Source organism: Scylla paramamosain, chromosome 1, assembly GCF_035594125.1.
Source record: "Scylla paramamosain isolate STU-SP2022 chromosome 1, ASM3559412v1, whole genome shotgun sequence".
Taxonomy (NCBI): domain Eukaryota; kingdom Metazoa; phylum Arthropoda; class Malacostraca; order Decapoda; family Portunidae; genus Scylla; species Scylla paramamosain.
This window is the reverse complement of record NC_087151.1, coordinates 40,314,719-40,342,704: the sequence shown is the minus strand read 5'-3', so window position 1 is coordinate 40,342,704 and position 27,986 is coordinate 40,314,719. Positions and strand designations below refer to the sequence as shown.

Genomic DNA, 27,986 nt, shown 5'->3' with positions numbered 1-27,986 from the left:
CCCTTCCCTTCCTTTCCCTTTCCTTCCCTCCGCAGCGCTGCCCATTACAACATTCAGCCTATTATGTTTACAGGTGAAGGCGAGTTTTTTCCACAGGGAACGGCATCATAATGACAGTAGAGGGAGTCTGCATATATACAACGACAACGAAGGCTATAGCTGGGCGCCGCAGGCCACTACGGGTGCGAGAATGGGACTCACTGGCGGCGCTGCGTAGTTTGTGGCGCCTGGCAGGCAGGGCGAGTGAGGAGCCTCTTACACTGAAGAATTGCACCGAGACGCATGGAGGGAAACTGAAGGAAGAGTCATAAGAAGAGGTGAAAGGGTTCATAAGAGAGGTGAAGGAGTGTCATAGGAGAGGTGACTGAGCGTCATAGGAATAGTGAAGAAGCGTCATTGAAGAGATGAAGGAGGGGTCTTGAACAGCAAAGGAGGAATCATGGTGAGAGCCAATACCAATTATATTCTACCAATATCCTCACATTACAGAACAGAGGACAACACCAGTACTTTTAAACGACTGTCTTGTGCTCGTATTGTTACAGTAAAGAAAACGACACTAACAGAACACTGGACTGCTCAGTATTGTATTCTCGTACCTAAAATGATATGTAAATACCAGAAGTGCCGGCCAGGTGAAGCTGAAGGGTTTCCTAAGAGGCGACGTGCAGGTGTGACTCGCATCTACCTTGGAAATGAACTGGTCTTTGTTTCAGGTGCATGTCAAGAAAGGAGCTGTCAAGAGTTGGTGAGGGATGTTTCCGGGCAGAACAGTGAAAAAGACGGCGGAAGCAGTATTTTACGAGGATCGCTTGCTGATGGTTTCCATGTACGTACATCAGAAGCAAATGGGTTACACACACACACACACACACACACACACACACACACACACACACACACCTCCTTGCTGCCTTTCCTGTTATATAAATCGAAGAAACAATCTGTATTACAGCCATCTGCTGGCCGAGACGTGCAGAGAGACTTGAAGTGTATGGGAGAGACAGCAGGAGGAAACGCAGCTGCAAAAACAGGTCCCTTCGCTTTGAGGGCCTTCATCGGGATACCGTGGTTTCATGGCAGCAAATCTCTGCGTGATAGTGCCCCTCGTGGCAGCAACGCTGCCGTACTCTCGTGACTCATCGCTGTTCACCACAAGCATCAATAACAAATGAGCGAAGGCTTTTTGGTGCGGAAGGCATGGCGAGCAACACGCATGGCTGCTTCCTCAATAATGCATGAACATATACTACTTAACACGTGCAGGCTAGCCAGCAAATACCACCCAACAGCCCTTTTGTTTCCTAGAGTCGCTCACCGGCCCGTCGCTGCTCCCATCATTAGCTATGCTGGGCGTGGATGACGGCTGGCCATGAATCCCCAACGCGAGGTGCAAGGCTCCTCAGCACCTCCGTGGCTAGCTGTTGATAGCGTCTCTGACTAGTTGACTGAAACAAGAACTGATTGAACCACATACTAATGCACTGGTAATCTTTCCCCGCCTATCGCTGCCCCAGCTCACCAAAAGCACACTTCACGCACTCTGAAACACCGGAACAGTAAGTGTCCTCAAATTAAGCACCATGACTAGATTTTTTAACCATTAACGATAGCTAATAATTATCATGAAAGCAGCTTGCGCACATTAAAGAAGCCTCATGATGCTCAGCACTCTTGCGCTGCGCCAACGTCTCCAGGAAGTCACTGATATGGGCATCACTCCATGACTTGGCAATACGCATCACCATGACAGTGTATTCCTGAAAAATTTATCGCGTACTCTTGGTTGTAAGCGTATTCCAGTTTGAGGATCTGTGCTGTAAGCAGCAGGGCGACGGCGGGAAAAAGAGGTGGCGAGGGGCAAATATGCTACTGAAGGCGAGGCACAGACGGAACGAGGCCAGCATGAACTCGCAGGAAATAATGAAAGGATTGACATGGAAATAGAGATGAGTGCATGGAAAATGAGAAGAGACAATAATATTAATATCATGAAAATGTTCTTTCTATATACGTAAAACCACCATGTGCGGCAAGAGGGGAGTAGCTGTCTCACGGAACATGCATAATGCACACACACACACACACACACACGAGGAAATCTACCGTTAATTCAATAGAAGAAAATAGTTCAGGTCGTAAGAAAAATGCATTTCTCTCTCTCTCTCTCTCTCTCTCTCTCTCTCTCTCTCTCTCTCTCTCTCTCTCTCTCTCTCTCTCTCTCTCTCTCTCTCTCTCTCTCTCTCTCTCTCTCTCCTGAAGACTACATGACTACGATTATAAATTATCAATGTAAAAATGTAAAAAAATAACAGTATGAGTGCAGCGGGTGTGCTTTGAGATTCACATCACCTCTTCCGTGGTGCGTATCCCGGACACTGCATGCCCAAGGGCGTGGGCATTGCCTATCCAGCAACGGGAGGTGAGTCTGAATACTGTCGTGGGTTCCTGTGAGGACCGTCTATCTATACCACGTCACTGCTGCCACGCCAGTCATCATACACATGCATCTATAGGGCACATGTCCGTCAAGCCCACTGCTTCTTACTAACAGCCTCGGACGGCGCGCCTTGTGCCTTACCATAATTTATTAGCGTTTGTTGAGCTGATGAAACAGGCCTCGCGGGATCGACCAGTACCCTGCCTAGTGTGTCTTTTCTGCCCAAGTGACATCTTGTCTCATTCACTGTATGCATGAACCTTGCAGGCTCACCACTTGCATTCCGCAGTAGTTGTGAAAAAGAGTATTATTTTTCGAGTTTTGTCGTTTGAATGGAAGCAGAAAATTGATTTGGAGTGAAGGCCGCAAGGGGGGAAGGGGGTTGGTGTGTGGATTGGTGACCGAAGTATTAACAAGGAACAGTCTTAGAGAGATGCAGTGAATGAGCATCAGATTTAACATACGCAGGACGGAAATTTAATTAAGAATTTACATTTACGGTTGATGCATACAACACAAGACTGCGGCAGTGATGGTGGCGGTGGCGATGTGGGCATGTGTGCAGGCGGGGGCAGCAAGACGGCCTTGGGTGAGTCGCTCCTTACATACTGTTTGCTTGAGATAATGCTGTCTGTGGAATTTGTCTCGCTCCTGACCAGGCGGCTCTCCACTCGCCCTATCCCCACGCCCTCCAACAGGGAACCACCATGCACAGCTGCCGATGCGCCTCACCACCCCAATGTTGTGGAAGGAAGACAAGTGGTGGTGGACAGAGAAGTTCGTTAAGTGTTCACCGACAAATCATCACCCACCAGCAATACTCAGCACTTCGGGATGCCGTGCTCCTTCCACTCTAACTTAACTTTTTCCGCGACTGAGTCAACGGCAGCATAACACTTAAGGAAAAGTGAACATTGCTTGCAACATATGTGTGACATCTGGCTACGCCCACACACGCCACGTACGACAGTATTCCATAATGTAATCAGGACGTGACGTAAAGAGATAGGCAAATAGACAAATAGGTAGCTGTATAGATGGTGTGCAAAGGATTCACTCCCCCTTATGGCTTACAGGCAGAAGGTCAAGGTATTGTGTGCACTGCATTTATAGGAAGGTGTGTGCATGGGAAACGGGGCAGGCACGTAGAGCACTCCTTCATTAATAAGACGCCCTTGTTCCATTTATGTAGACGAAACCCTTGCATGGACTGATCCGGAACCGAGTCAACGGATGACAAAAAAAAAAAAAAAAAATGAGGAAAAGAGAAAAAAAATATATTAACGCCGCATCGTAAGAAGGAAAATGAGGAAATCCCGAGTTAGGGGAACCTGACGCTTTTATCAAGTGACTTCGTGACAGGAACTGCCAAGTATCCGGCAACACCCTGCAAGAGTGACCGCCGCGCCCTGACAGCTGCGGCAGTGTTGCAGCAGCACGTCTTAATTGTTCATATAAAGAGAGATGCGTCATTTCTCAAAAAATAAACAAATTCTCGTCATTAAGGACTTTCGTCATTTTGTGGAAGGCCTCGGCATCACTCTGGTGTATGGTTAAAAGCGCTGTGGCAACTGTGGCCAGGAAAACATAGCCGTCAGGGTACTGAAGCAGCTGAAAAATGGTACATTAGCAACGCCCGATTGTGAGTAGGAAAACTTACACATCGACCTACTGTAATAGCTGAAAGATGGTTCACTACCACCTTACGACAGTGGGCAGAGAAAAGTAGCGTTCACAGTAACTGTCTCTTGTCTCCAAAGCAACTTTTCTGTAATATCACTCACTCATGTATTTATACAGGATGACGTCAGTCTTCTTATTAAGTCATAGTTTCCTTCCCCTAACTCGTGTGTTCGTCCCGCCTCGCAGTGGTGATATACAGGACACTTATATTCCCTAAAAGGAATCAATGTATAGTCAAGCATTTTGGTAGTGAAATTCCAGGATGTCGGTGTCCCCCGGTATTCCACTTTTCAGGACTAGACTTGGATTTGTACGGTCTTCATGCAAACCACTACTCTTGAAATTACTGTTTGTTATTATTGCTGAGTCTTGTCCTGCATAGATGATCATTGCTACCAGTGGGATGGAAGTAAAGCTTCAGCCAGAAGCAATGTCACGGATCTCAAAACTACAATCCATCAGCAATACGCGAGGTGACTCAAAAGAAACATTGCAGTGTCATGTTAATGAAAATTGCTAAAATTCATTACATCACTTGTGACCGGAACTTGACGCTCTCTATAATGCGTGAAAGTGCTGCGTTTGTTGGCGCATGTGTTAAGATGCCCTGCAGGCTGATTGGCTCCTACTTGTAACATTTACATAGCTGTGTTTGGAAGTAAAGAGTTAAACTGTAGAATGATAAATTCAGTATACCGCCCTGCATAGCGTCACTATCACCACAACCACTAACAACAACAAGAGCAGTAACAGAAGCTGGAACACCAGTAGCTCAGGGTCACGGAGACGCTAAGGTCAGCGGTGCCAAACTTGTCTATTTACTCTAGCGTTCCATTAGGTAACTAGAATATATCCTTCCACGCGGACACGCGGAGAGGGGCATCGAGGCTGTGCACCACCAGCTGCCGCACCTGCATCTTCCACGCAGCTGGTGTCGGGGAGCACAGCGGGATGCGACTGTTTCCATTAGTGTCTTGCGTGGCACGTCACCTCCCAGTGATGGTTCATTTCCTGCCCCTAGGTGTGCCCGGCCGGCGCCAGGTACACACATCCTTCCCACGTAACTGTCACTAGCTACTGCCGCGGCCTCCACCACACAACGGCAGTGCTTTCACTGGCGTGTGCTGCAGCGGCACAAGTTAGTCCATCTCGCCGCCCAGCGTAAAATGATGACACGCGGCGCGAGACCTTGAGTGAAAGTGCATATTGACCTTGAGGTGCCAATTGCCTTCTTTCTTTGCACCAAACTGCCCATTCTTCGTTATGTGACCACAACGCCGCCTGTACCTTTGTTACAGTATTACCATGCACAATGCTAAGAGTGTATACGTATGTTGCTTTGTTCTCATGCCACCTAGGATTCAGTGAGGTGTACAGCAAAAGAGTATTAAGGATGGCTATAGTAATGTGTTTGTGTGTGTTACGTGAGATCACTGGCACGTGACGACCCGAGTAACATGTAACTGGAGGCTGAGGCTGTGGTGGGCAGTGGACGAGGCGCTGCTTCCTGCCGTGGCAAGCGAAACGCGGCATCCAACAATACGCAGACAGACAAACAAACATACCTGCTGTGTGTGCGTGGCTCAGGAGGACGACAGGCGACTGAATCTCCGCAGTTTTCTAGATCCTTGTGTGGTGAGTCTGGACAATCAAGAAAACGGCTTGACCAGAATGGTGAGCGGAGGCAATGATCTGTCGTGCGTCACTGCTGCAAGAGTGCGTGTGCGTGTGCATGCGAGTGGAGCGCGTAGCACACTACTGTACTACCCCACCGTCTTACTCGCTGCCGCGGGAAGGAATGGGTTGCACGCCTACCCCAGCTCGGTGTATATATGTTGCATGGTCGTGGGCGGGGCTAACCAGCCAGGTGGCTCCATCTCCAGTGTAAGACATGGCTGACGAGTACGACTATTAATACTGTGGTCTGTGAGTTGTGTTGTGAATGTCTTTCATGGAATTGAGGAACCGCGGCCCCATCATAAAGGTATATGTGGGAAGGGCACAGGGCGGAGGAAGGCGGGGTTTCTCCCAATAAGAAGAAGAGGAGCAGGAGGAAAAGCATTTTATTGGTGTGTAATAGGAAAGGGATATGTCCCGTCACCAACCTCATCACCACCACTACCGACCCCCTCCTCTGTAAGAAATGCGTGACAGCCTGCCTGCCTCACCAAGGCGGGCCTCTCTCATACTACGAATTCAGATATTTTTTCATCCACTCCCCAGTCTTCTCCCCTCCTCCGCCCCCTGTTGGTGTGTGTGTGTGTGACGTTCGACACTCTTCGTCTTCTCCCATTCCTTCCTTTCTTCCCCCGTGACACTTCCCCTCCCTAGGTTTAGCATGACTGACGCAACCCCCCCCCCCCCCCCCGGCTTAGGTGACTCGCTTCCCCAGATAACAGTGGTGTCATAAATGACCTCGTTGTTGTGACGCCAAACTGAGTCAGTCAGTCAGTCAATCAATGCTGAGGTAGTGAGCTCTTCTCCTGGTGATCATTGATTACTATTGGGTCTCCCAGGTGTATAGCTGTCTTCCCTCACTCTTCAAAAATATATAGATTGCTCGTCTTTTAGTTGTAATTATATGCACACACACACACACACACACACACACACACACACACACACACACACACACACACACACACACACACACACACACACACACACACACACACACACACACACACACACACACACACACACACACACACACACACACACACACACACACACACACACACACACACACACACACACACACACACACACACACACACATATATATATATATATATATATATATATATATATATATATATATATATATATATATATATATATATATATATATATATATATATATATATATATATATCTATCTATCTATCTATCTATCTATCTATCTATCTATCTATCTATCTATCTATCTATCTATCTATCTATATATATATATATATATATATATATATATATATATATATATATATATATATATATATATATATATATATATATACATATATATGTAGACAGACAGGTAGATAGATAATTACAATTGCCCTGTAGTGCCATATGATTTCGTTTTTGCGTTGACAAAACTTAATAAAGCAATGTATTATCATCGTGCTGATTGTGCTGTGTAAGATGAGGACTCTTGGATGATGCTAATGAGAAACCAAACACAACAGTGTATGTAGTTACATGTTAGCATAAATGAAATTCTACGCTTTTCAAATGCCTTTATTAAAATCAATAATTCATTAGAAATTAATAATTTCAAGTAACATTAAAAATCGTTAGGCACGCATAGGTTAATAAGATTCACGACGTACACTCACAAAAGGTAAGTTATGCTTTAGTAACTTGTTGAGCTTTTATAGCAAAGTTTGTGGAGCAGAAGATAATGATGATGATTATGACATAACATAGCTTGACTTGAGCAAGGCATTTGATAAAGTACCCTCTCCAGAGGCTAATGAACAAGATTAGGGCTTGTGCGGCCATGTACTGATGGGCAACACTACTTGATGAAGCACAGTGTGAAGCCGTCAGCGATCTTAAGGAAGGACAGGTTGATGCGCTGGTCGTCCCGGAGCTTCTCGTTCAGCTTCCTGATAGCCACAGTGGCGGGCTTGTGGTCGTCGGGGTTTATGACTCGGCCGGCTTGCACTGTGTTGTCAAAGGCGATGATGCCTCCGCGCCGCAGCAGCACCAGGCACTTCTCGTAATACTCGTCGTAGCCCATCTTGTCGGCGTCAATAAAGGCAAAGTCAAATGTTCCGGCGTGACCTTCATCGATAAGACGCTGAAGGGTTTGACTGGCCGGCGCGATGTGCAGATGGATCTTGTCTGCCACGCCAGCCTCTGCCCAGAACGGCTTACCTTGTTGGGCAAAGTGGAACCAAGACTGAGTGTGTGTGTGTGTATGTGTGTGTGTGTGTGTGTGTGTGTGTGTGTGTGTGCTTTCATAAATGTTCATTTGGTAACACGTATTTATTTATTAAGTCCACAAAAAAAAAAAAATCTTATGTAAATGATTGTATAATACATGATAAAATATTAAAGAAGGGACCGGTGTGTGTGTGTGTGTGTGGGTGGGAAGAGAGAGAGAGAGAGAGAGAGAGAGAGAGAGAGAGAGAGAGAGAGAGAGAGAGAGAGAGAGAGAGAGAGAGAGAGAGAGAGAGATACGATCTGTGTTTGGTCAAACAACAACAATGACACACACACACACACACACACACACACACACACACACACACACACACACACACACACTGTTGCGTACCAATGCGGGTGTCTTCCTCGTTGATGTCCAAGGCGTGCACCTCCCCGTCAGGCGGCAGGGCGAGGGCAGCCGCCAGTGAGCTCGCTCCCGTGAACACCCCGACGTCCAGCACCTGCGGGTCAGACAGGGCCACTCACCAGCTTGCCCCGTTGTAGCTCTTCCCTTTACGTATCAGTATTAACCCTTTTATTGATATAGTTATCCCCTGTTAAAATTCAGAGCACTGTAAAAACTGTTTGCATGAACATAGAAAAGACAGGATAAGAAATTAATTTTGTCTTTTCTAAGCTACAGAACTGTTTGATAGATCGTAACACAAAATGTCTAAAAACTGTAAATGATAATGTGAAAAACTGAATGGACATAGAAAAGACACGATAATAAGTCAATTCTATGCTTTGTAAGCTACAAAACTGTTCAATAGATCGTAGCACAAAATACCTAAAAATTGTAATTGGTGATGTGAAAATGTATAGCAGTGAAGGAGTTAAAGGTAATCAGTGCAGTCTCAATGCAGAGATTTGTTTTGTTAGCAGCAATGATATGAGTAACACACGCCTCACCCCATGGAAGTGTTGTGCCTCACTCTGTCTCTCGCTGAATCATGGCTCCTCACTCCCTTCACTAACCCAGCTGAACTTCTGTCCCTTGACAGGCCTCACCCTGTCTCCCGCTGAATCTATGCCCCATCGGTCTCTTCAATGACCGCCACTGAATCTGCTATGCTTCTTTATGCGTATCTTACTCTGCTCGACACACTCCATTATTTTTTTTTCTACGTCCACATTAAAAAAGAAAGCTTCTGTTTATTCATTTTTCTTTTCTTCATTTATCTCATATATAAGATTTTTACTGTTTGATTCTTGTTTTATTGTATTCTAATGAATCCCATAAGATCAGATGAATAGAATCAAATTCCACCGAAGTTCTAACCGCCCCTCATGCAGATCTATGGCCGGCCCCTCATAAAGACGTCGTCCCGTGTCTCAATGAATCCTTGCCCCCTCGGCCTCCTGTGTCCGCCCTGTCTCTCACCGACCTTCTTCCCGCCAATGGCCTGAATCAGGTTGGCGTTCAGCTGCAGCACCTCAGGAGCGCCCAGCATTTCGTAATTGGAATGCTTGAAGGTGGCTTCGTTCAGCCTTTTCTGGACGTCTGTCAGTCTGGAAGCAAAGACAAAAAGACACTCTGAAGTGTTGCCGAGATGAGTCTTGAAGTCACCAGGGAAAGAAACAAGTGAAGTGTTCCCCTTGGAGAGGAAGATGTTAACTAAATGGTGAAATAATTTTGAAGAGGGATTCCTAGTGAGTGACTGATGATGGATCGGTGCTGAATTATATACATTGTGCTGGGACGGCTCACCTAGCGGGACCTCTCCGATAAATGGCTTCCAGACTCCTTTCTCCTGTGAGGAGATGAACAATCCCCGTGATCAAAGAGTGATGCTCACCTGAGAGAATGGTCCACCGTGTACTTGAGAAGCGGATCTTCGCTGATGTAGCTCTTCTTCGTTGTCGCCATTGTTGCTGTCCTGAGGACAAAGAAAAAGAGACGCGATAACAAAACAGAGTAAGGGAATCGCTAATTGATGATGAATATGTTTGTTTTGTTCTGTCCGGAATGATGCAGTCTTCCGGTATACTTGTCATGATTATGTCGAGAATTATTTGAATGTGTTGTGATGACTTCTGCGACACGGTAATGCTTCTGCGACAGGCGGAGCTTACTGCCTGTACTAAACATCGAGCTGTGTTTAATTCTTCCATTACCACGGCACCAGATAAGTTTTATTGTGGATAGCAATATAATTGTATCTAGTAATTGTGACTGCATGAAACTCGAAAAAGCCAGTAATAATGAATGGGCTAGGCTGAAGCAGGTGCGATACTCCATCCCCGCTTAAATGCAAAGAGGTAGCACAAAGGTATATAAACACCGCACGCACAAGTGACGCAGCCGGGTTGTGATGACAGTGCGTGAAATACAACTGTTCGTGTGCTCACTTTCTCTATGACATTCTCTAATTTCACTCTAGCATTCTGCAAACATGGACCATAGTTCACCATTGAGTAAAAACGTAAAGTAGAGATCATCCGCATGTCTTCCCCTCTCCATCGTCACGAGAGATAGCTAGCTAGATAGATAGAGAGATAAATATATAGAGAGAGAGAGAGAGAGAGAGAGAGAGAGAGAGAGAGAGAGAGAGAGAGAGAGAGAGAGAGAGAGAGAGAGAGAATAACCTTGAACTAATAGAATCTGCTGAGTCAAGGGACCTTCCCTATTACATCACTACTAAGGACGGAATAGGGAAAGGAATTTTAGGTGCAGGCAGGATCTCTCTCTCTCTCTCTCTCTCTCTCTCTCTCTCTCTCTCTCTCTCTCTCTCTCTCTCTCTCTCTCTCTCTCTCTCATAACATCACGCAGCCATACAGGATACAATTTCATTATGTTCTTCATAATAAGTGATCGTTCGTAAGCTTCACTCCACAGTTATGGCATTGTAAATGTACACAGTACGTCTGAAAAGTAAATGGCTAAACTAAGATGCTGTGGATGTGAGGAAGAGCGAAATATCAACGTTCTTTACTGTCTTACTGCCCTCTCGATAGGGCGAGGAATTGTAGGCCTATAAAAAATCTGATGTGGAAGTACTGCGTCATCGTTAACAAAAGTCACATTACGTAATCATCTTATCTCCCGCTCCTAATCTTATTCACCTATACACAAGTCTAAACATTTTTCTTCTATGTGCTGTCATTCTCTTCATATCAGTAATTTTATCTTATATACTCAGCATCCTACTTAAGTCTAAATCACTCTATACCGTCAGTCCCCTTATATAGTAATTTTACCTTATATACACTCACGGTCTTGTCTGAGTATTGATCGTCGCGTGATATCACTGTTACAAGAGAAGGGATGGAAGTCTTATAATTAGCACTCACATCAATGTTACTCATAACTAAGGCTTCGCTTCGTTCGTGCATATTTCCGGAATGACTCAAGATTTTACAAATGTATTTGTGCATCTCGATGCATGGGAGAAATATTGCCAGGAGTGTACAAAAATAGCTTCTTACTGTAATACTGTAAGTTTTCTCAAAGAACAATATAGTTTGTTGGATTCAAAGTATTATTGAAAGTCATTTGTATTATTACATAAAATTCTAATCATGCACGTTATGATAGTAAGAAATCTTTTGAACTCCAAACGAAGGTAGATCTTACTGAACGAGAGCGGAGTAGGTGTCCTGGCTATTGGTCGGCGCAGGGAGAACTGATGCCAGTCGGGTACGCCCACCACTCTCATGTGAGCGATAATCGTCCACGCAGCAGCAGCAGCAGGCTCTCCACCAAATACCAGACTAGGATTTATATAATATTTACTTTCAAGGTTTATTCTCAAACGTTTCACTTACCTCGGCTTTTCCTGGCAAACTCTACTGGAAGTTGTTGAGATTTTTTATGGTATTTTTTCCATATTTCTAGTGATAAATTAACATAGTTTCTGCATTATCAATGGAGGGAGGGGAGAGAACACCTATGATACTCTTGTTATTATATATGTTATTATATCTGTGAAAATACTCCTGATGAGAGTCAATGTGTTTCAAGATGCATGAAATCATCTGAGGGACTGTTCACTGCAACCCATTACAGTGAAATGTGCGGTGCCTCAAACAAGGATTCATGTCTGTTATGAGATCTCTCGATCTCATAACAGCCTTTATGAGCTAAGATAAACATTCTTCATTTGTAAATAAATTGATTCATTACTTGCAGGAAAAACTAAGCTAACCATGCATTCCACTGACTCATTGATCCGTGTGCAAATTTACATATCTGTACATCTTTATCTCATCTTTTTTTGTCAAGTTTCTGATGTCCATCTAATTAATTTGTTTATTCATTTATTTTTACACGTATTCTACATCTTTCCTTTCTTTTCTTTACAATTCGTACATCATTTATTTATTTATTTATTTATCTATTTATTTATTTATTTATTTATTTATTTATTTACCTGTTTATTTATTTATTTAGGTAATTCTACTCCAGATTATGTAGCTAACTTCCCTTATTTCCGTAAGTTAACCAATGAGATTTAGTATCCATCTTTTCCGTCCCCAGTCTTCTAGCGGGTATTTAAATCCCTAGAAGCAATGTGGTGCCTTTTTAAAAACTACGGTAATGTGTATTTATAAAATGTCAAGACTGGTTTCAAGATTACGCCAAAACACGAAGTATAACACATATTTTAAAGCTATATATATATATATATATATATATATATATATATATATATATATATATATATATATATATATATATATATATATATATATATATATATATATATATATATATATATATATATATATATATATATATGTGTGTGTGTGTGTGTGTGTGTGTGTGTGTGTGTGTGTGTGTGTGTTAAAACAGTTGAAATATCCCGCTTTCCCTCCCTTCTTTCCTCCTTTCTTTCTTTCTTTATCTCCTTACATCCTTTTCTACCTCCCTCACAGTCGAAATATCGCTCCTTCCCTTCCTCCTTTCCTTCTTTCCATCCTTTCCTTTCTCCCCTTGCTCCCTCCCTCCCTCTCTCCCTCCCTTTCGAGATCAGCAGAGCCGTCCCAGGTGTGGTAAATATAAATATAAAACAAATCTCCGACATTTTTCCGTTTTTGCTAAAAAAAAGACGTTATGGTAATTAAAATTTAATATTACGACGGAATCATGGGTGTAAAGTTTGGTGTTCAGTGACGGAAGTACAAAGTGAAAGTTCGGTCCCTGTTCCCTCCGTTGTCTGTGTTGTTTACTTTGGGCTGTTGTGAGGAAGGTTTATGGGAAGAAACACACACACACACGTACAAAAATAACCGATACTCCGGACAATATTGGTGTCGAGAATGGTACAAAGATACACATGCGGAGATTGAAATGGAAAAATGTGTCAGTCAGGTGTAAATAGGCGGGAAGTGACCCTTGGAAGCTAGGAGAGAAGTAGCAGTTAGTTAACAGAGACGCTTAGGCTCAATGTTGACTTGGCGCTTAAGTTCTTCCTTCTGCTTGTGTTAACGCCTCGGCCCTTCCCTCCCACGCTTGAGGAGGAGGGCGTCACCACCTGTCACAATCATCCGCCTGTTGCGCGTATAGGAGAGAATTGGTTGTTTTCCTATTGTTAAGGCGAGTGAGGTGCCTCCCCTCTCCCTCCTCTGTGACATCTCTAGAGTGTCTGGACCGGTACAAGACGAGGGTCTTCTTGGCTGATTGCTGCAAACTGGATCAGTGAACCACCTCTTGGACAAATTTTTGTGCATATTCGAATTGGTACAGTGTGGTGGTGTTAAGTGATGAAGTTTAGGATATCAGGGAAAAGAAATCTGTGAATGCAATAAAAAATTAAAATCAGCATAATCCAGACATTGTGGCAGTAGTACCAAAAGCTCATCACACACCAAATACTGGACTAAAGTGGATAAAAGAGCAGCTTGCAGGCCTCCTGGAGTGCGTAAGGAGCAGTGGGCAGGACTCTTGCCCTCGTCTCCCACCCCTCTAATGGCCAACCCTCAGGATGCCTGCTACCTCTCTCTGCTGGCTCTGGCTGAGCGGTTCCGCACCCAGGAGCCGGCCAACATTAAGAGCTGCGTGCAGTGTTTGCAGGCAGTGCTGACCTTTCGCCCACCCCCAAAGGTAGAGGCACGCACCCACCTGCAGCTAGCAACTCTGCTCACCCAACACACCACCAACACACAGCTGGCACGGGACCACCTCCAGCAAGCAGTGAGTTGTATTGTGTAATGCTCATGTGCTGTCACTTTATGGAGCCTCTCTCTCTCTCTCTCTCTCTCTCTCTCTCTCTCTCTCTCTCTCTCTCTCTCTCTCTCTCTCTCTCTCTCTCTCTCTCTCTCTCTCTCTCTCTCTCTCTCTCTCTCTCTCTCTCTCTCTCTCTCTCTTGGAAAGTGTGGATATAGGTTGGGGAAAGTAAATTCATAGGAACTTACTTAATAGTAATGGAGTATCTGGACTATTTGAGCGTGTACTTTTTTGAGCAGTTCCCCACTGTAGCAGGACATTTGCATGATTACCCTAAGTCACTACACATATAAAGTGAATGCTGAAGTTCCTTATATAAAGGAAAACAAGACAAACCAAGCAATTACTGATAGAAATGCAAAAAAAAAAAAAAGGAATGAAATCACTCCAACAATTTCTAACCCAAACAAATGTGACTCAAGGAAATTTTCTTATTTTAGTATTTTTGTATTTTTCATCTTATTAACTGATAATCTAACATACTTATGGGCTGGAAATGTGCAGGGAATATTGTTCTATTTCTCCAAGTACTGACTGGAAATGTATAGTGGAGGAAATTGGAAAAAAAAACAGGAAAAATTGTTGAATGATCCTTGAATAATCTTGTATTTGGGCCCCTAGTTTGTTATGGATATGGAAAGAGAAAAAGGAGATTGGGATGTGTGTTTCTGAAAGTAACATTTAGCAAACTGAGCCTTGCTGAATTCATGTCCACATAACAGTGAAAAACACCTAATTCAAACAAGGGGCTGTAAGCTCTTGGCTAGAGTTATTCAGTAATATGTATCTATACAAAATGGTGGTTGTTCTAGTTTTGTAAATTTTGTGACATTTAGTGAAAAATTTGTTTGCTGTATGCAGTATTTATTTAGGAGACTCAGAGGATTTGTTACATTCAAGGTTTGTTCAAGAGCTTCAAATCATTCATTATATTCATTGTTTGCTACATCAAGGTTTGCAATATTAAGAGTAAACTGTAATGGACATTAAAAAATCTATGTCCCTCTCCATTCCACCAGTGGTCACTGTCCATGAGCATTGTTGGATTTGATGATGTGCGCTTTGAGGCAGCGAGTGAGCTGGCCAAGCTGTACGAGCAGACTGGCAGCACTCCAAATGCCAAGGGTGTGCTGCAGCGTGCCATTGAGCTCTCCAGACAGAGTGTTTTCTGGCATTGCAGGCTCATCTTCCAGCTAGCGGTGAGTCTCATTTCTGGTTCTCTGTCTCCCTCATGGATATGTGTGTCTGTCTTCCATCATGTAATTCTGGTTGTAAGTCTCACTTCTGATTCTCTCACATTCCCTCATAGATATACTGTACATCCTTATTTTCCATTGTGTAATTGCCTCTCCATCTCTTCCTCATTCACAAAATGCCATGTCTAGGCCTACTGGTTTCTTGCAGCTTACCTTATGTTCTTATGTTTTTTGCTTCTACCTATAGCAACTTGCTGTGACAGAGATGGACTACACTTCTGCAGGGAGTCTGCTGCAGAAGGGCCTTGAGTATTGTCTCATCCAGGGCATTGCCTACAACCAGATCCTGTTTCTGCTGAGCAAAATCATGGTACCTGTGAAACCTCCATTGTTGATGCCATTTATTAATCCTTTAACTGTTAATTACAGTATATCTCTTATTATTCCTTTAGAGAAACACTAGATGATTCTAATGATAAAAATATACAGTCAGTTCTTTTGCTGCCTTTGGAGTTTTTTCCAAATTATGTTAAACATTCATCTCACCATTTTCACAAATTTGATGAAAAGCCATAGTACCTTGTGAAAGGCTTAATGTTGGCCAAATAAACCCTTCCTTGCTGCTAAATGTGACTTGTTTTGTATTCTGTTATCCATGTAATAGTGGCTGGAAGGAGGGTATGTAGTGTTCTGTGAGTAATTTTAACACACAGTGCAAGTTGATGGAGGGTGGAAGGGCTTGAGACCTTTTCCAAGAGACTTTCCACAGCCTGAAAAAATACTCTGGTATACTTGGCTTATGACTGCATTTCATTCCAAAATCACCATCAGGTAGCAAGACATTATTCATTAAAAACCAAAATAATTCAAATTTTTCTTTACTTAAAAGTAAAATTAATATGAATAATATTTTAACCCAGCAGTGCATAGGAAAGTGAACCATTAGGAAATGTACCAGTAAGTCACAAAAGAATTGTAAATTTTTTACTGGCTCAAATGACAAGTTGGTCATATGCCAAGTTAGCCATGTAAGCAAAAATAAAAAATGAACAGATTTTGGTTGGATAATGTGTTGGTTGTAAGTCAAACACATCATATGCCAAATATTTCACTGGATTTACCATTTTATAACATACACATAAGTAACAATCCCAATTCCCACAATAGCTGCACATTGGGACAGTATTACCCAGAACCCTCATTTGTGACTTCACCCTGTAGGTCATGCTCCTGGAGGGCCGTGGGGCTGTTGAGATTCAGGCGCTGCTGACTCAAGCCAACCAGAGCGTGGAGCAGTACAACGGAGCACAGGGACAGAAGGAACACCTCAGGGTAGGCTATTCCACCCTGCCTCCCTCCCCCACCCACCTCTCTCTCTCTCTCTCTCTCTCTCTCTCTCTCTCTCTCTCTCTCTCTCTCTCTCTCTCTCTCTCTCTCTCTCTCTCTCTCTCTCTCTCTCTCTCTCTCTCTCTCTCTCTCTCTCTCTCTCTCTCTCTCTCTCTCTCTCTCTCTCTCTCTCTCTCTCTCTCTCTCTCTCTCTCTCTCTCTCTCTTTTCATTTTTAGATTTCAGGAAAATAGAAAAAATTTGGTGTGTTTGTGTATACGCATATGGTCATTTTGATATGTAGGAAGAAATTTTTAGAGAACCTGTACTTGACGCTGCTTTACAGTGCATGGAGCTATGCTTGCATAGCTTTCAACTCATATTTGCATAAAAAGTGGTTGGTGTATCATTCTTGATGCTCCCGGATTAGGACTTATGAGAGTATTAGAACTGAATGAAATTAACACTACTTGATTTGAAACTCATCTGGTGGTTTGTTAGGAAGCAGCATTTGGAGAGATTTTCTCCTCTTTCCATTAAGTTTTACTTCCTACTTGATCCCAACTGTGCTAAAATTGTGAATGATGTGTTTGTGAGTGTGTGGTGCCTTGTCTGGTCCACCCTGTATGAGATTACTCTTGATTAGTTTCCTTTTGATAGTAAAATTAAAGGAGAGAAAGGAAATGAATGGCTCAGGTGTTGCAGTATTTTAACACTCCCTGCACAGGTGTTCTATTTGGTGCTGCTGGTGTGCCACAACCTGAACAGTGGCCAGGTGAAGAGTGTCAAGCCAGCACTCAAACAGCTGCAGCAGTCCATCCAGAACATTACTCAGCTCTCAGAACAAGGTGGGTGGATCTCTCTCTCTCTCTCTCTCTCTCTCTCTCTCTCTCTCTCTCTCTCTCTCTCTCTCTCTCTCTCTCTCTCTCTCTCTCTCTCTCTCTTTCTTTCTTTCTCTCTCTCTCTCTCTCTCTCTCTCTCTCTCTCTCTCTCTCTCTCTCTCTCTCTCTCTCTCTCTCTCTCTCTCTCTCTCTCTCTCTCTCTCTCTCTCTCTCTCTCTCTCTCTCTCTCTCTCTCTCTCTCTCTCTCTCTCTCTCTCTCTCTCTCTCTCTCTCTCTCTCTCTCTCTCTCTCTCTCTCTCTCTCTCTCTCTCTCTCCTCATCCCCCCTTAAACAAAGTATCACAACCTCTGATAATTTTTTTCCCCTTGACCTATTGACAGAGGTGATACCCAGCAGCAGTAGTGAGATGTTTGCCTGGTTGCCCCGAGAACAGCTGTGTGTGTTGGTGTACCTGGTGTCGGTGATGCACTCCATGCAGGCCGGATACATGGAAAAGGCCCAGAAGTACACTGACAAGGCTCTGCTGCAGATAGATAAGCTCAAAGGTTAGTTTTGAATGTATGTGAGTATATATGTATGTAGGCATGCATTCTCTCTCTCTCTCTCTCTCTCTCTCTCTCTCTCTCTCTCTCTCTCTCTCTCTCTCTCTCTCTCTCTCTCTCTCTCTCTCTCTCTCTCTCTCTCTCTCTCTCTCTCTCTCTCTCTCTCTCTCTCTCTCTCTCTCTCTCTCTCTCTCTCAGCGTCATATTATTAAATCTTGAGTTTGCATTTAGCATGTAAAGCTGGTCTTCATTCTTCAGCGGAAGAGAACACCACCATCCTGAGCTCCCTGCAGCTCCTCCTCCTGGAACACAGCATCATGTGCCATCTCATCATGGGCTCCAAGGCACAGGCCATCAAGGAGATTGCCAAAGTGTGTCGGCTACTGCAGCACGACAGTCGCCAGCTGCAGGTGGGTGACAGTGGTGGTGGAGGCAGCTCTCAGAACAGTAAGATAAATTAAATGAATTAAGATTAAAATATGGGGATGGTACATTAATGTGACTTGTGTTTTCCCTGTCAGGCTCATCGTGCACAGCTACACACATTGCTGGCCGTGTATGCCATGAGCATGAATCTCTCCACTGCTGCCGAGGTCCAGTTCAATGCAGCGCTAAGGGTGAGTCAGTTGTGTCATGTGTCTTGCTTCTCTGCTTGAAAGAGAATTGCATATAGTAAAGATTGTGTTACAGATACATTGTTTGCATCTTAAAGCCCAGTTTTAGGAAGCATTTGGAGGTGTTTGGATGCTGGGATGGTCTTTGTGAGCTCTTTGGATCGTTGTATCTTATGAATGTTTCCACTAGAAGGAAATCTCAAGATTACTTCAATATATTTAAGGCATGTTGTGGGTAATGAAGAAATCCTTGGCACACTGCTCTTGGTGAGTTTGGATGTGGATTGCTGTGAAGTGAAGGCTGATGTGAAAACTGTTGGTCTTGGTTCTGGGATCTTGAGATGTCTCTGCTTAACCACCCATTGATCACTGGTTGTTGCTGATATAGGCATGGTATAAATCCCTAATATCTATGTTTTATCTACATTTATCCTTTTTTTTTATTATTATTATTATAAGGAATGTGAGCACTTTGCTCAAATTACTTCTCTTTCCAGTCTGGTCCAAGTGCTTCTGTGTAGAAAACTATTTCTTGACGTAACTTGTGTATCGTCTTTCTTAATTTGCTTGTCTCCCTTAGATTCCTGATATTTTTTCAGACTCCATGATCTGACCTTCTGTCTGCCTCCTCAGTCTTGTGCATTAGTTTATATGTTATTATTAAGTCTCCTCTTTATTTTTCTCCATAATGAGGAAGTCTGCCTGGTGTAATGGAAGTGTGCACTGCTAGTATTTTATGGTTGCATGTCTGGGCCCTCTCAAGCTCAAGTCTTTTCATTTTTCAGACATTACTGTCATTATGAGTAAGAGGTTGGGGGAGGTTGAGTTAGCCAACACATCTCACATGAGTGAATGGGGGCGCTGGAATACCCATTGTACATGTGACATGTAGTTTAAGTGTTTGCCTTTTTTCCATCACCATTAGTGATCTTTAACTTTTAACTCTTCTACAGCACAAAGCCAAACATTGTGCAGCAAGCACCATCTCAGCTGGCCAGGCAGAGCATGAGAAAAGAAAATAAAATCTTGTGCACTTTTCAGACCTCCAGCAATCGAGACCTATGGATCTTTGCCAACTTGAATCTTGCTGTTGTTTACCTCCGGTGTCAACGAGAGAGAGACTTTGCTGCCATCATGGACCGCATCAACCCTGACACACTCCCCACACAGTCCCAGAGTCTTCGAGCTGCTTCCTTTTATGTGCAGGGCCTCCACGCATTCTTCACCAACAGGCACAATGATGGAAAGTTAGTTTATGAACCTCAAGTAATAGTTGCATATTGTCTTTCTTTGTAAGTCTGAGATTTTATTGCCAAGATGTAACAGAGGATTGCTGCTAAACTGCACACATTCCCTTCCTCGAGTATTGGTTAGGGTTATCAGTTCTCCCTTTTTTAATGCTTCTTCAGTTTTCATGAAGAATGACATGAAAGGAAGGAAGTCATAAGAGAAGATCAGAATGGGTGTGTGATGTTAGTGTTGGTAACTGCCTTTCATACATCTCATACATCTCAGTGATGATGATGAATAATATACTCTCCTCCAAACAGACGATTTCTAAGGGAGTCCCTCAAGATGGCCAATGCAGAAGACCTGAACCGCCTCACATCCTGTTCCCTGGTGCTGCTGGGACACATCTTCCTGGCACTAGGCAACCCGCGGGAAGCCCTCAACATGGTGACACCAGCCATGCAGCTTGCCTCAAAGATTCCAGACCTCCACCTGCAACTGTGGTCCTCAGCTATACTGAAGGGTGTGTGTGTGTGTTTACTTGTGACATACAGGAAAAAATGGTGCTGACCCATCTCCATATCTATTAGTATCTGTCTTGGTTTCAGATTCATGAATATTTTTTGCATGGACCTGTTCTGTAACTTGTATTTTCCAGATTTCTGTGTTTCTGCCTGAGAAACTATTTTCTTTAATTCCCTTTTGCAAGTAATCTTTCTTATTTTCTTCCATAATGTCTTGTAGTATTCCCTAAGTCCCTTACAAAAAAATCTCTAGCCATTTTCTTCACATGTCTTAAAACTTCTAATGCTTTATATTTAGTTGTATTTACCCAGGAACAGAAAAGCAGTCCCTTAGAAGATATGTGCATCCCCCCACAAATGAACACTAGCTCATTCTCTCTCTCTCTCTCTCTCTCTCTCTCTCTCTCTCTCTCTCTCTCTCTCTCTCTCTCTCTCTCTCTCTCTCTCTCTCTCTCTCTCTCTCTCTCTCTCTCTCTCTCTCTCTCTCTCTCTCTCTCTCTCTCTCTCTCTCTCTCTCTCTCTCTCTCTCTCTCTCTCTCTCTCTCTCTCTCTCTCTCTCTCTCTCTCTCTCTCTCTCTCTCTCTCTCTCTCTCTCTCTCTCTCTCTCTCTCTCTGTGTGCAACAGACCTGTACCGTCAGTTTGGAGATGCACCCCATGAGCAGGAGAGCACTCACAACCACTACAACTTCTCCCAGACACTGCTCACTGACCATCTGGCAGCAACACAGCTTCCAGAACATCAGCTGATTATGTGGACAGATGGTCCCTTTCCACCCCTTGTCACTGACAAGCCATAGAAAGGTGAGGTAAGGTACATCATCCTGAGATGGTTTCATCATGCAGAGAGGCTGGGTGAGAACAAGATGACAATGTATATATAAGTAAGATAAATGCTGTAGTTGAAAGAAATTTATAAAATGTATAGGCAGTGTTAGAGTATTTGATATAGATAGAGGACATTTGGTAGAGCAAGAGGACTAGAGTGTGTAAAAACATGACAAATGGGCAGGAGAAAATGGAAACATGCCATGGGCTTCTTTAGAAAGCATTTTAAGGAATAGTATAACAGAGCCATAGTATGCTCAGACTTAACAAAGTAGAGAGCACAGTTCTTGAACTTAGCAAACATTATAATACATTCTAGGGATTATCAGTTCAGATTGCTTAAAAAAGTAAAATATAGGCTTGACATGCTGCTTTATACTGAACTGTATATCTATTGCCTTGAAGTAATTTAACCTAAGCTTGCTGGGATTATTTCCATAATGCATGAGTAAATATGATGTCTCAGCACAGTTATATTGTGGTTTTCACACAAGCATGACATCACACTTGTCTTGAATTTGATAGACAAATAAATAAACTAATACTTAATATTTACTGATACTTCAACATATTTGCTAGTGCATAAGATGCTCTTTTCAAAAGAAAAGTACAAAAGTTGACCAGTTTCCAAAAATACTGTAAAATTAGTCCAGGTGCATCCTAGGAACTGCAGCTACAATACACTATGCACTATGAACAACTTGAAAATTGGGAAGAAAACTCAGAAGCCAGGAGAGATGTGTAGAACAAAGTCATAGTATACAAAAACTTTCAAAATAACTATTGTTCTCATTGTGTGTTGTCTTTCAGTGCCACAGTGCGTTGCCAGTAGCATCCGAACTACGGCAGCAACACCAACAGCAGTAACTGCCCACCAGCCAGCTCCTCTCCCCCATTTATCTCAGTGATACTTGTACCCACTCCAGCACCTGTGGAGCAATCAGACCAAGGAGACCTCTTAATTTTGCCATCTTTGTACTTGCACTTTTTGTAAGATTGGTGAAATGCCTATTTTGTTTGCTGATAATTGTGGTAATTGGCCTTATCAGTGTTTATGTATGTGCAAAATTACTTTCCTAAGCCCCCTATCCTCTATATGACAATGAGCCTCTGGAGTATGTTAAGAGTGGACCACATAACATAAATTGCCTTTTGGAGTTTTAGGCACTCCTTCACATACTAGTGTTTGTGCATTCATGTTACAAATTGATGTCACAATTTTTGCAATTCTTATTCTCATAGCAGCATTTGGTACGTACATGATTCCCAACAAGTCCATTCTCCTAGCAAGATCTATGAGTATAAATATGAAATGCTACTGAATCTATTGTTGCCTGAAAAAAAACCAGGCACTTAATAGTAATAATAATAATAATAATAATAATAATAATAATAATAATAATAATAAAAAATATTAATCATCAAGAAATGCTGTATATATTTGAACTGAAAATTTTCACAACAAAAAATGTGGCCAGTATTGTCACCAATCTGTACTAAAGGAAACAAGCAGCTCTGTTCATTGAAGATAGACAAAGCCACACCACCACCAAAGCCATATAACATGTAAGCTGCACATAATGTTGAAGCTGCACAAACTACTTAGCCTTCATAACCATGCCATTTTCAGGCCACATGAAGATGGCTCCAATTGGAAGGACTTGAATATATATATATATATATATATATATATATATATATATATATATATATATATATATATATATATATATATATATATATATATATATATATATATATATATATATATATATATATATATATATATATATATATATATATATATATATATATATATATATATATAAAGCTCAAATGAGAACTGCAAATATGAAGGAGAACTGGTGTTGGAAGAGAGCTGATCAAGCAGGGTAGAGTGTTACAGTGGTTTGGGCATTTATAGAGAAAAGAGAAAGACTGATCCATGAAAAAAGTGAGCCTGATGATATAGATGATAGATAGGCTGAAGAAAAGACCTCAAGTGGGGATGGATAAGTAGAGGTAAAAGAGAAGGTGTGTCATTCTCAGGCATAATGCCACTAAAAATTGTGATTATATTTTATAACATGATTGTACACACTCTCTCTCTCTCTCTCTCTCTCTCTCTCTCTCTCTCTCTCTCTCTCTCTCTCTCTCTCTCTCTCTCTCTCTCTCTCTCTCTCTCTCTCTCTCTCTCTCTCTCTCTCTCTCTCTCTCTCTCTCTCTCTCTCTCTCTCTCTCTCTCTCTCTCTCTCTCTCTCTCTCTCTCTCTCTCTCTCTCTCTCTCATTATCATTTAACCCTCTTCCATCACATTTGCTGTGTGTAATTGTCATCCATCACATGATTCTGTGAAAGCTTTATGATTGCTGGCTTTTTTGTAATTTGATTTATAAGAATGCACAAGTTTTTATTACAGTGAATTTTAGTTTTATAATGTACTTATAATTTTATGCATAAATTATCATTAGTTTAAGGTTTTAAGATTCTCATAGTAATTTAAGTTATGGTTAAGAAGTTGTCATTTAGACATAATACTGTGTGGAGTCTTTGGTGCACAGGATAAATTTGTCTTCTAAGTGTCATGCCATTATTATCAAAACAAATTCTTATCGTGTGACAGTTGATGATTGAAGTAAAGATGATGGTGGGTCACAGTAATCTTGCCTGAAATAAAGACAGTTTTTGTTAACTAAAGGTAACAAGACATTTTTAAAAACATATCAATATAAGAAAATAAGGGATGCTGCAAGAAATTGTCAGGCTTACACATGGCAGTCCCTGCATGAAACATGCCTTACTATTTCCACAACATTTTGCTTTACATTCATATAAGATACACAGGCACACCACCAATTAACTGGCAACTGCTCTGGACAAAATTAAAGAGGAAATTCCTGTGACTACCAAACAGGTGTATATGTCAGTGAAGCTGTGCAAACTTTTCAAAATTTAAAAGAATTATGAAGCTCAATTTTAGGCCATGGAGTGACAGCTGTCAGTAGTGACAGGGTTGAACAGAACATAATGGTGAAAGGTATTTCTAGACTTTTTTTTTTATTTTTTATGTAAGGTCCACTGACCAAGGACAATGAAAATTTGAAGAAAGAAAAAGGCCCAATTAAATGCCAATTTCTAAAGCAGTGCCAAAAAGAATGATCATATAATAGAGGATAAGTGTCTTGAAACCTCCCTCATGAAAGAGTTCAATTCATAGGAAGGAGGAAATAAAGAAGCAGGCATGGAGTTCCAGAATTTATTAGAGAAAGAGAAGAATGATTGAAAATACTGGTTTACTCTTATATTAGAAAGGCAGACAGAATAATGGTGAGAGAAAGTAGAAAGTCTTGTGCAGTGAGGATAGGACAAGATTCAGATATGAGGTTGTGATTAGAGGAGCCCAACGGAAAAGATAGCGACAGCATAAGCAGAGGAATTAGAGGTTAAGAAAGGGTCAAGAATGTTGGTCGTATTTCCTAGACAAGCAGGGATGTGAGTAGGGTGTTGCACTAATTGCTCTATCCATGAAGGATAGCAAAATTAAAGGCTGGTTCATCAGGTTGGTCAATGAAGGGAGAGGAAAGCCAAAGCTGGTGGTGAACATTGAAGTCTCCAAGAATGGATATCTCCATGAAAGGGATGATAATCAGGATGTTCTCTACTTTGGAAGTTATGTACTCAAAAAATTTTATATGTAACATCACTTAATTCATCCAGGTCATTCCAGTTAGTTGGCCATGTTTGGAAGATGGGCAGTAATTAGGTGACAGGAGAATATACAAAACTGGAGTGAATGTTACAGGTGAAAGGAAGATCCACCAATACTTTTTGCCCTCCTAAAAGGCACTATTTTGTAAGTACAAATGGATTTTTAACTTGCAGGTATAGTTAACATCTGGATATGATAAGCCACAGTGCAATTGCTGAACAAGTGTGATGCCTGTGTGATGGAGCTTTCTTGAGAATTTGAAATGTCCAAATACATTGTCTATGTACACTTAGTTTGAAATTTCTTGACAAGGATATAATTCTTATTTTGCCAGCCTGTAAGACATACCTCTGATTTACAAAGACATTGTAAAAGATATTATATGGAAAGAAACTCATTCCCTTATTGGCTCATTGGATGCAAAGAAATTTTTCTTTTTTTTGAAGAGTACATCTTGTACTCGCGCAAATACAGTATTTAGGTCACTACTATAAAACCTTGCTGAAATAACAAGTCCATTTGCATCATCAACACTTCCCTGGACTCACTGGAGCTCCATTACATCCTGAGATCACCGAATATTTATGAGAGCTGCTGCATTGTATCTTGCTTTTACCAGTGAAAGAAAACTACCAGTATGTAGGCTTTAAAACAATGTACAAATTTTGCTGCCAAGTGAATTATATTTAGCAACCCTGTGGTAACATTGCATCCCTAGCCTGAATCCATTCACCATCCTTTGTAAAAAATTGTCCAGCATCCTTATATTTTCCTGTAAGTCAGAACTTGGAACAAAAGTTGATATTATCTGGTACTGATTCCTGTGACAGCCTTTACAGTGTTCATTGTCTTTTTTTTTTTTCTGGTGCTGAAGTAACAGTTGTAAAAGTTTTGTATATCTTGGCTCATTTCTTTTGTGTTTATCTGAGAAGGATGAAATTTTTCTCAAGTATCATTTCCTATAACTATATAATTGCTTGTTGCAAAAGTATTGACTGGAATTTTGTCTCTCCATTTAAATGTTGTATGTTCTCTTGATTCAGAATTTTAAAAAATTGAAAATACAATGATTCTCACTGGATATTCTATAGAACTGATGACTCTAATATAAGAATATATTTTGTTGTAAAGTTTGCCAGTAACATTGTTATACAACAGAGATATAGATGTTGGTAAATTACTATTAGTAAATACCTGATAAAAAAAAAAAAACCGTTCATATCACATAATATTGAAGTGGATGGAACACAAAGTGACTCTCTAACACACTGTAAACTTAAAGGTCTGGTAGATACATATACCTCCCACACCTTGTGTTCTGTTTTGATAATAACACAAGCATATTAATGAAGATTGCCAAAGCATTGAGTTGTATGCTCATCACAGATCTATCACAGGTGTAGTGGAGAGTATTTGCTACTTACTATTTCACTTGTAAAATTTGAAAAAAAAAAATTGGAAACTGAATTTTATAATAATTAAAAGAAAACATAAACCAAAAAGTGTGAAGGCTGCACAAGAATGGGCAAGAATTAACTTTGGATAGGAACAAAGGGGAACTCATTTACCTTAGTCATCTTCCTGAAGAAATTTCAATAAAAAGTACAGTAAAACCTCCATAAACCGAACTATATGGGACGAGGAAGCCAACGGTTTATCCGAAAGTTCGGTTTATCTGACCATACACATTTTTGTCTGATTTCTATGTACATAAACATGTACGTATATTGTTATTTACAGCATATTTTGTTATCTGAAGTCTTGGAGGCCATCGCAAAGCTAGGGGTGGCAGAGAGAAACAGGTGGTCACTGAACAACGAGCACATGTATTCAAGCCAAGTTCTTCTGTATAATTGAGATGCAGCCGCATTGCTGCCAAATGAAGTTCAGTTATTTATATAACCCGATCTAAAGTTTAATTTATCTGGTAAATATTCAGTCAGCTTTTTTTTTTTTTTTTTTTTAAGTTCAATTTTATATGAAATTTGTTCAGAAGGGGTTTGGCATGTTCAGTTGGCTGGCTGGTTTTTCACAAAACCTAATCAAAAGTTTGATTTATATGGAAATTGTTCAGTTATCATAAGGCTGTTTGGGTTATTCAATATTTGGTTTGTTTGGGTTTGGTTAGGGAAGTTTTATTGTATCAGAATGAGAAGACAAATTCCATGCCTTCATTATCTAATCTTCCTTCATTGTAAGTGATGTTCTCAGACATGTGTTTTCCAGTGCATGTTTATTATTGTTACTATTATTATTATTATTATTATTATTATTATTATTATTATTATTGTTATTATTATTATTATTATTATTATTATTATTATAAGGGAGGCTGAGATGTGAAGGAATGCTTTTATATGTGAATGTATAAATATTCATGCCTTGTCTTGACTGTCTCTCTTTACAAGGAATGTCAGCCACACACCTATCATGCTGAGATCTCCTGTAAAAGTGGAGGGTTAAGGCAAGACCACACCATGTCTCACTGTAGGAATGAAAATGTTATTTTTTTATATTATTGTTATTATTATTATTATTATTATTATTATTATTATTATTATTGGTGTGTGTGTGTGTGTGTGTGTGTGTGTGTGTGTGTGTGTGTGTGTGTGTGTGTGTGTGTGTGCACGTTCACGTGTGCATTTACCTAATTGTAAACATATATAAACACACACACACGCACACACACACACACACACACACACACACACACACACACACACACACACACACACACACACACACACACACACACACACACACACACACGATAATTATATTTTCTCTTTGTAATGTGTGTGTGTGTGTGTGTGTGTGTGTGTGTGTGTGTGTGTGTGTGTGTGTGTGTGTACATATGCTCCTTGTCTCATTTATCCCCTTTTATGAAGATATTAGCCTGGTATATATTTAGGTAGATGAATAGATTCATTATTATTATTATTATTATTATT

General features: G+C 41.4%; 2 protein-coding genes across 3 annotated transcripts; one reads left to right on the top strand and one right to left on the bottom strand.

Annotated features, from left to right (window-relative positions):
* Nucleotides 1–7,349: 7,349 nt before the first annotated feature.
* LOC135105561 (probable caffeoyl-CoA O-methyltransferase 2) lies at nucleotides 7,350–11,736 on the bottom strand. The gene is made up of 5 exons (XM_064013783.1): nucleotides 11,637–11,736; nucleotides 9,859–9,939; nucleotides 9,448–9,571; nucleotides 8,409–8,520; nucleotides 7,350–8,005 (listed from the first exon to the last, which is right to left on the bottom strand). The coding sequence occupies exons 2-5, from the start codon at nucleotides 9,927–9,929 to the stop codon at nucleotides 7,644–7,646; spliced, it is 669 nt and encodes a 222-aa protein (XP_063869853.1). The 5' UTR covers nucleotides 9,930–9,939; nucleotides 11,637–11,736; the 3' UTR covers nucleotides 7,350–7,643.
* A 1,438-nt stretch (nucleotides 11,737–13,174) lies between these two features.
* Nucleotides 13,175–22,748, top strand: LOC135105551 (MAU2 chromatid cohesion factor homolog). Of its 2 annotated transcripts, none has more exons than XM_064013768.1 (12): nucleotides 13,175–14,195; nucleotides 15,248–15,427; nucleotides 15,672–15,794; nucleotides 16,646–16,756; nucleotides 17,477–17,597; nucleotides 17,972–18,136; nucleotides 18,392–18,543; nucleotides 18,655–18,750; nucleotides 19,789–19,994; nucleotides 20,298–20,500; nucleotides 21,127–21,308; nucleotides 22,138–22,748. In XM_064013768.1, the coding sequence occupies exons 1-11, from the start codon at nucleotides 13,971–13,973 to the stop codon at nucleotides 21,297–21,299; spliced, it is 1,755 nt and encodes a 584-aa protein (XP_063869838.1). In that variant the 5' UTR covers nucleotides 13,175–13,970; the 3' UTR covers nucleotides 21,300–21,308; nucleotides 22,138–22,748. The 2 variants fall into 2 exon arrangements, with proteins under 2 accessions (XP_063869838.1, XP_063869831.1); XM_064013761.1 differs by having other exon boundaries at nucleotides 13,176–14,195; nucleotides 21,127–21,303.
* The last annotated feature ends 5,238 nt before the right edge of the window (nucleotides 22,749–27,986 follow it).

What these genes read in the sequence shown, in the direction of transcription:
- LOC135105561 (XM_064013783.1), bottom strand. Translation starts at nt 9,929, where the DNA reads ATGGCGACAACGAAGAAGAGCTACATCAGCGAAGATCCGCTTCTCAAG. An exon ending in ACGGTGGACCATTCTCTCAG is followed by an intron (nt 9,572 to 9,858) that starts GTGAGCATCACT and finishes CTTTGCTTCCAG; the next exon opens with ACTGACAGACGTCCAGAAAA. An exon ending in CGAGGAAGACACCCGCATTG is followed by an intron (nt 8,006 to 8,408) that starts GTACGCAACAGT and finishes TTGCCCAACAAG; the next exon opens with GTAAGCCGTTCTGGGCAGAG.
- LOC135105551 (XM_064013768.1), top strand. Translation starts at nt 13,971, where the DNA reads ATGGCCAACCCTCAGGATGCCTGCTACCTCTCTCTGCTGGCTCTGGCT. An exon ending in TACTCAGCTCTCAGAACAAG is followed by an intron (nt 17,598 to 17,971) that starts GTGGGTGGATCT and finishes ACCTATTGACAG; the next exon opens with AGGTGATACCCAGCAGCAGT. An exon ending in GTCCTCAGCTATACTGAAGG is followed by an intron (nt 20,501 to 21,126) that starts GTGTGTGTGTGT and finishes TGTGTGCAACAG; the next exon opens with ACCTGTACCGTCAGTTTGGA.